The 6,617-nt window shown below is 36.0% G+C and overlaps 2 protein-coding genes across 7 annotated transcripts; one reads left to right on the top strand and one right to left on the bottom strand.

Moving 5' to 3' along the window:
* Positions 1–827: 827 nt before the first annotated feature.
* On the top strand, positions 828–3,757 carry LOC142552105 (protein SINE1-like). 6 transcript variants are annotated; one of them, XM_075661734.1, is made up of 3 exons: positions 828–1,128; positions 1,621–2,979; positions 3,058–3,757. In XM_075661734.1, exons 2-3 carry the CDS (start codon positions 1,654–1,656, stop codon positions 3,559–3,561), a joined length of 1,830 nt encoding a protein of 609 aa, XP_075517849.1. In that variant the 5' UTR covers positions 828–1,128; positions 1,621–1,653; the 3' UTR covers positions 3,562–3,757. The 6 variants fall into 6 exon arrangements, with proteins under 6 accessions (XP_075517849.1, XP_075517847.1, XP_075517846.1 ...); XM_075661732.1 differs by having other exon boundaries at positions 1,574–2,979; XM_075661731.1 differs by having other exon boundaries at positions 1,549–2,979.
* Positions 3,758–4,270: 513 nt separating this feature from the next.
* LOC142552104 (photosynthetic NDH subunit of subcomplex B 2, chloroplastic) lies at positions 4,271–5,996 on the bottom strand. Its single transcript, XM_075661728.1, has 3 exons — positions 5,515–5,996; positions 4,675–5,115; positions 4,271–4,571 (listed from the first exon to the last, which is right to left on the bottom strand). Exons 1-3 carry the CDS (start codon positions 5,887–5,889, stop codon positions 4,377–4,379), a joined length of 1,011 nt encoding a protein of 336 aa, XP_075517843.1. The 5' UTR covers positions 5,890–5,996; the 3' UTR covers positions 4,271–4,376.
* Between the last annotated feature and the right edge of the window lie 621 nt (positions 5,997–6,617).

The raw sequence follows: 6,617 nt of genomic DNA, 5'->3' as shown, positions 1-6,617 counted from the left end.
TAATAGAAATGTCTTATTTATAGATTTTTTAACATAAAAATATTTAAAATTGATATTGAAATAATTTTCTCAAAAATATATATGATATAAATGTTAGTGAATTGATAATATGTATTTTTGGATAAATTATAATTTATAAAATTTGAGAAAAACATTTAAAATTTATAAGCAAGTTTTAAAAATATATTGCTAAAAATACATTTATTTCTTTTTATTACCCAAATTCCATCAAATCCCATGAAATCTATCCTATTTTGCAAATATTTCACATAGTTAAATCAAATCTCATCAAATTCCACTAAATACCAATCTCATTTTAAAATTTCATCTTTTCAAACATTAAAATGATATTTTCAATGATAAAAACTTGTGTGAGACGGTCTGACGGGTCGTATGTTAGACGGATCTCTTATTTGAGTCATACATGAAAAAATATTGCTTTTTATGCTAAGAGTATTACTTTTTGTTGTGAATATCGATAGGGTTGACATGTCTCACATATAAAGATTCGTGAGATTGTCTCACAAGAGACCTACTCATTTTCAATTCCAAATCTCTTTGAATTCCAAACACACTTATCATCAAGATTTGCTCTATTTTTCAAGTGCAAATTACAAATATGAAAAGAAGACAACTTTTTTGAGAAATTGGTTCCTAAATAGGAAGGGGCTTGTTATCATCAAGATTTGCTATGTGTAATTTGCTCCTTTTGGAAAGTACTAAAGTTAAAAAGGAAAAGAAAAGGTTGGAATTTGAAGGAGGATAGCGGGGGAAATAAGGGGAAAGATTTGAATGAAAATACCCCTATCATTTTTTTTAAAAGACTAGGGTTTTGCTTAACGCTCTTAACGCGCGGACAGTCAAAATCATCGAACCCACCACCCGCTAAAGTTCATTTCTTTCAAGAATTTTCGATTTTTTGATCTTATTCTGCAGTCAAACTACGGAACCGGGTAATGGGTATTGAATGATCAGATTCATTTTCCAATTTAATCTGGGAAAATTCTACTCACAACAGCAACAGTATAATAATGATTTCTTGGCCGCTTATTCTTCCACTTGGATGGTTGAAGCTATAGCAGGAAGAAAAGCAAACAGTGGGTTCGATCTAGCCATCTCAGTGTTAAGGTAATCAATTTGTATTTGAAAATAGGCTTTTTTGTTTACTTCATGTCATGGTATATTTGGTGTCTGTTTTCGTTTCTCGAGCTTTGGTGGTTTAATTTGAGTTTTAGCATTTGAGATTTCATTTCTTGAGCTGCACAGGATATGTGGAACTTCTTGTTCAGAGTTGAACGTTTCTTTAAAAAAAACTAAGGGTAACCATTGTTCTCTTGACCTGCTACGTACGATTTTCTAATTAACTCGGAAAAAATGGAATTTCTTCTAATTTCCTATTAAATGCGTGACCAAAAATAATTTCTTTGTTTTGGAGCATTGGAATCTGATCTTATTTTCTTGCTTTATCTCTACCTGCTATTGTATCTCCACTACTTCTTAATGTGGCGATCTTGACATGAAGAACGAGGGTGGTTTTTATTTGTCAAGGTGGTGATTAGTTGCAAAATTTTAGGAAAAAAGCCAGAAGCTGATTTTGAATTGGTTGTCTAGTTTTTCAAGTTTTCCGTTCACAACTTCCAGGGTGTGGTTACAATGAGGAGAAGTCTAAGTCCAATTCTGAGGGAGTTGGAGAATCTTGAGAAGGATGCCGACAGTAGAAAACTAGCTATGAAAGCGTTGAAATCATATGTAAAAGACTTGGATTCTAAAGCAATACCCATGTTTCTTGCTAAGGTTTCTGAGAGCAAAGAGACTGGTGTATCGTCTGGTGAATACACAATTTCGTTATATGAGGTTCTTGCTCGAGTTCATGGGCCAAAAATTGTCCCTCAGATAGATAACATTATGACTACCGTTGTCAAGACCTTGTCCTCAAGTGCAGGATCTTTTGCCCTTCATCAGGCTTGTTCCAAGGTGGTTCCAGCCATCGCAAGATATGCAATAGACCCGACAACTGCAGATGATAAGAAGAGATACATTATTCACTCTTTATGTAAGCCTCTTTCAGATTGCCTATTGGGGAGCCTAGAGAATCTGTCTTCTGGGGCTGCCCTTTGTCTACAGATGCTCGTCCAATCTGATAATTGGAGATTTGCTTCAAATGGGATGGTTAATGAGGTGTGTCAGAGAGTTGCCGGGGCTTTGGAGAAGCATTCACAGACCAATTCCCATATGGCTTTGGTTATGACTTTGGCTAAACACAACAGCCTGATAGTTGAAGCGTATTCAAGGCTTTTCCTGCAGTCTGGAGTACAAATTCTTGACGTTGGTTTTGCCGAGGAAAATTCACAAAAACAATTGTCAGCCATACATATGATGAGTTGTTTGATGAGATGTTTGGATCCAAAAAGTATATCATCTGAATTGGAGTTCGTAATAAAAGAGCTAGAAAAGTGCCAGTCTGATCGGATGCCTTTTGTTACTGGGGCTGCATTTGAAGCGGTACAAATAGCAAAGAGGACTTGTGCTGAAAAGGGGTTGAAAGTTGAGAGAGTCATAGATTCAATCACTGGTTCAAATTTTGATGGAAGAGAAAACACGAGGAGTGTGTGTGGTGCTAGAGTCAAATCACCTTGTACCGCGTCACCCGAGTCACAAACCATCAATTCTTTTGTGGGATATGATTATTTTACTGGATCACCAATCTCGATGAAACAGGACCCTCGAGGTACGAGTGATGATCGCAGAAGCGTAAACCGTAAACTTTGGCGAAGATGCGAGAATGGAGTACTGGATATATCTCTTAAAGACGGTATATTCTCCGGTATAACTCGGGAGGTAGACATCTTGAAACCTGATAGTGATGAATTTTCGGACAACTGCAGTGGTCATACGGAAAATTTTACGGGTTTTCTACAAGGGACTACTGGACGTGCAGCTGTGAGAAGCACAAGGTCCACTCCAATGTCCAGTCCTCAGGTAAGTTCTTTTGGTACTAATGTATTTTCAATATCGACTAAATCACCTCATAATACATCTGTCTTTGTTGTGCTTCAGCGATCAAACTCTACTATCAAACTCGATGATGTGAAGATTTTCAGTACCCCCAGAAAACTCATTCGTTCACTTCAGGATCCAGATAACTTGAACTTGTGCTTCTCTAAGAATCAAACTGGAAGGGTCAGAAACTTTACTCCAATAACATTTGATCAGATGACAGCAACAAAGTTCAATGGCCTTTCTCCGGGTATAAATCCCACGATCAACAGTGATGAAAATTTGTCCTACAGTGGCGAGCAGTTCATTTGCAGCTCAGAATCAGTTTCCTCAACTGAAGATGTGTATCCTGACACAGATACACCAGTGTCTGTGAATATGATTCCTATAAATGAAACGCAAATTCAAAATGAAACGCAAATTCAAGATGCCGATGTACGCAAAGTCTTCCAATTCTCTGCTCGCAAAATTGGTTGTGGCATTTTCCTTATTCTATTTGCAATAGTTTATCGTTTGTTGGCAATTGGTGATCTTGCTGATGGCAACATTCTTGTCCCCACCTAGATTCTGGTTCTGTGATTTGCTTATTTTTACGTGTACTTTGGATATATTAGATTTGAACACATTCTTGAGGATACAATCAACAATGGCAATCACAGAATTGTTTGTATTTGAACTTGTTTTCTAGGTGCACTTCGAGCCTTCTGGTTTATGAATGCTTTATGTTAACACTAACAGTCAATGCTTTGAGAGGCCGAGAGCTAATTTGCATTCTGATTCCGCTAATCAATTCTACTTTGCATGTAGTTTCAAATTAGTCTTTTTCTGATCTTGGCAGAGTAGTGGCGGTGGTAATTCAACAGTTTATTTAAAAATAAAATGTAATAAAATATAGCATTATGAAATGATACGCTATTTTGAATTTGCCAGATCTCTGCAATGAACAAAAATAGAACCAAGATGGGGTAGATAACTTTTTTTTGATTCTCTGGAACTAGATTTTCAGTTGATGATGAGATTCCTCACTCATAACTTTATTTATCCTATAACACAATATCGTATATTGCCATTTTAGGTTAGATAACATAGCAACATCTCGTGGTCGTTTCTGTTTATAAAACAGAGATATTTTGGCATTATCATCCTTCTTTTTGGTAATTACAAGTATATCCGTTCTTGGTCAAAGTTTTTTAATAGACAGTAATTTCAACGCTTTTAATCTGTGACGAACAATTTGAGGATACCACTAATAATTTAAAAAACACTATTTTACTTTAAATTTCTATACCCAGAGAATGGTGATCCAAGGATTGTTTTACTAACATGCATGTATTATCTTAGAAGTGAAAAGTAAGAGAAACGATGGCAGAATAAAAGAATCACAAATTGTCGTGCTCTATGATTTGTGCCCCTCTCCACTCTTCACCAGGGTTCACTATCACAGGAACCAAAACCGATGCAGAGCCTGCACATGTGAAATACTCCCTTCCATATTTATCAGAACATGAACCTGGGCTTGACAATAATATGTCATCAAATCCCATTCGTATTACCCTGAAGAAGAGCTCGCGACCCTGAAGAAAATCCAGAATCAGCAAGAAGTGGAGCTCATTTTAGTCCATGAAAATAGTCCCTATTTAAAACATTATATGGGACCAAATCAAGTTGTTTAGTCACCTGATCTATGATTTCAAATTTTGAAACCAAGCTCCTATGAAATGGCTTTGATCTTTCTGCTGGCGGGACTGCATAAACTCTGCTGAGCTTATGCTTCAAGACAGTAATTGGCACCTCTTGAACTGTCCATTCTCCAGGTTTCTTTTCGGGTTCATACCCGAAAGCAAAGAATCCAGGATCCTCGGACGCTACAGCTTCAGATGGGGTTAATATTTCGTAAGGCGAAGATATGGGAGGATGGGTCATGTAAGAGCAGCCACGTAGTCCTTGAATTCCAGAGCCTCTTCGACTCCTGAACTTGAAATGTCCCAATATAGCGCTGGTTAAAGTAACAGCCTTGCTCCCAGTATTCTGCACGATTACTGCTGTGGACATGCTCAGTGGATAGAGTGACACCACATAAGTTATATCTAGAGTTCCTCTGGTGCAGCCTAGTTCTACCTGCATGGACATAACCACGATTTCATATATATGTTCAGTACTCTATCATTGAACCACATATCAAAATTTGCAAGAAAAAGACTATATTTAACACGGTTTAGGAACAAGATCACGAGTTTAAAATCCTTCGTGCTCAATTTTCTGTTACATATTTTTAACTGGTGCGTGGTAATTTCTGAACTTATATTACTCGGCTTATGGCTTATATGACCGTATGTGCTTAATATATCGTTGCGATCTTTTTATTTTATGTAAAACAAAGATAGGAAAATATATGTAAGAAATTAATATTTAATGCATACATACATTCTTTCTGGCATTGGGTCGCAATAATCATAAGAATGACGTAAAGAACTATCGGGACTTTTGTGCTCCAGTAGTGGGCAAATGAATGCCTACCTGTACAGCATCAATGGAGTCAGAATCCGCGTCTTTCACAATCCAATCAAAAGACCCATTTGAGTTTTCTTCATTGATGACCAAACCGATACCACCTCTAGAATCAGGGAGAGAACAAAGAACCTCCTCAAATCCATCGTCTTTCCAGTAGACTTTAGGCATGTAGGAAGCAACATGGGCATTAGGTATCTGAAGTTTCAGGGAGCTCCCATTCCTTACCGTCAGCTCCACACTGGGAAAATCGTTGGATTCGAAGAATTTGATGCCTTTTCTTCCGAACTTGCTGTCGAGTGTTTCGACAGGATCGGAAATCACGGCTGCAGATGCTCTGGTTCTGGCAGTAATTGGGAGAGAGAAGGATAGAATGGAAGCCATTAACAAGAGAGTTAAGGGAAGAAAGGGGGGCTAGTGTGTATTAGCCTCCATCCTTATCTTCGCAAATGGTGATGAAATGGTGTCCCCACAACTTTGCATGATGATAAATAAATAAAACTAGTTATTCTGGACACGCGATTGTACATATTTTTTATCATTATCGATGGATTAAAGTGAAATTTGACAAATTATGAAGAGACTAAATTGATATTTAAATGGTTGAAAAAATAAAAAAAATGTGTGTTGAAATTTAAAAAAAAACAAAAAACAAAAGTGTAATATTAGTATCATATAAGGGTAAAGTTGGAAGAAAAATTTGATGTCCTCTCTAAGTGGTTACTATCATGCTCTCACACTTAATAATATAGTATAGAAATATATATAAGATAGTATAGATAAAGATTCCAGGAGAGAAAGAAGCTATTCAAACCCACGTTTTTTTCCCTCATTGCTTTTTTAATTTAGACCCAAAAAGTATATATAATTTTGATATTAAGATATGTATAACAAAATAAATATTTTATGAGCTTGTAAACTTTTTTAAAAAAAAGTTTTTGGAAACATCCAAGATACAAATTTAAACATTATTTTGTTGAAAATGATAATTAGTAATAATGAATTATTATAATTTTAGACCGATAAAAATACACTTCACAAGACCTATTTTCAAATTTTAAGATATAAAAATACAAAACGAAATAAAACTTCAAACATATAACTTTTACCAT

This window comes from Primulina tabacum, chromosome 7 (genome assembly GCF_025594145.1).
Source record: "Primulina tabacum isolate GXHZ01 chromosome 7, ASM2559414v2, whole genome shotgun sequence".
NCBI classification, from domain to species: domain Eukaryota; kingdom Viridiplantae; phylum Streptophyta; class Magnoliopsida; order Lamiales; family Gesneriaceae; genus Primulina; species Primulina tabacum.
The sequence above is the reverse complement of the archived record's forward strand: the minus strand, read 5'-3'. Positions and strand labels throughout refer to the sequence as shown.

Excerpts from the sequence above, each read along its gene's own strand:
- LOC142552105 (XM_075661734.1), top strand. The coding sequence starts at position 1,654 with ATGAGGAGAAGTCTAAGTCCAATTCTGAGGGAGTTGGAGAATCTTGAG. Across the intron at positions 2,980-3,057 it reads CTCCAATGTCCAGTCCTCAG|CGATCAAACTCTACTATCAA; the intron begins GTAAGTTCTTTT and ends GTTGTGCTTCAG.
- LOC142552104 (XM_075661728.1), bottom strand. The coding sequence starts at position 5,889 with ATGGCTTCCATTCTATCCTTCTCTCTCCCAATTACTGCCAGAACCAGA. Across the intron at positions 5,116-5,514 it reads ACTCCATTGATGCTGTACAG|GTAGAACTAGGCTGCACCAG; the intron begins GTAGGCATTCAT and ends ATGTCCATGCAG. Across the intron at positions 4,572-4,674 it reads AATTTGAAATCATAGATCAG|GGTCGCGAGCTCTTCTTCAG; the intron begins GTGACTAAACAA and ends GATTTTCTTCAG.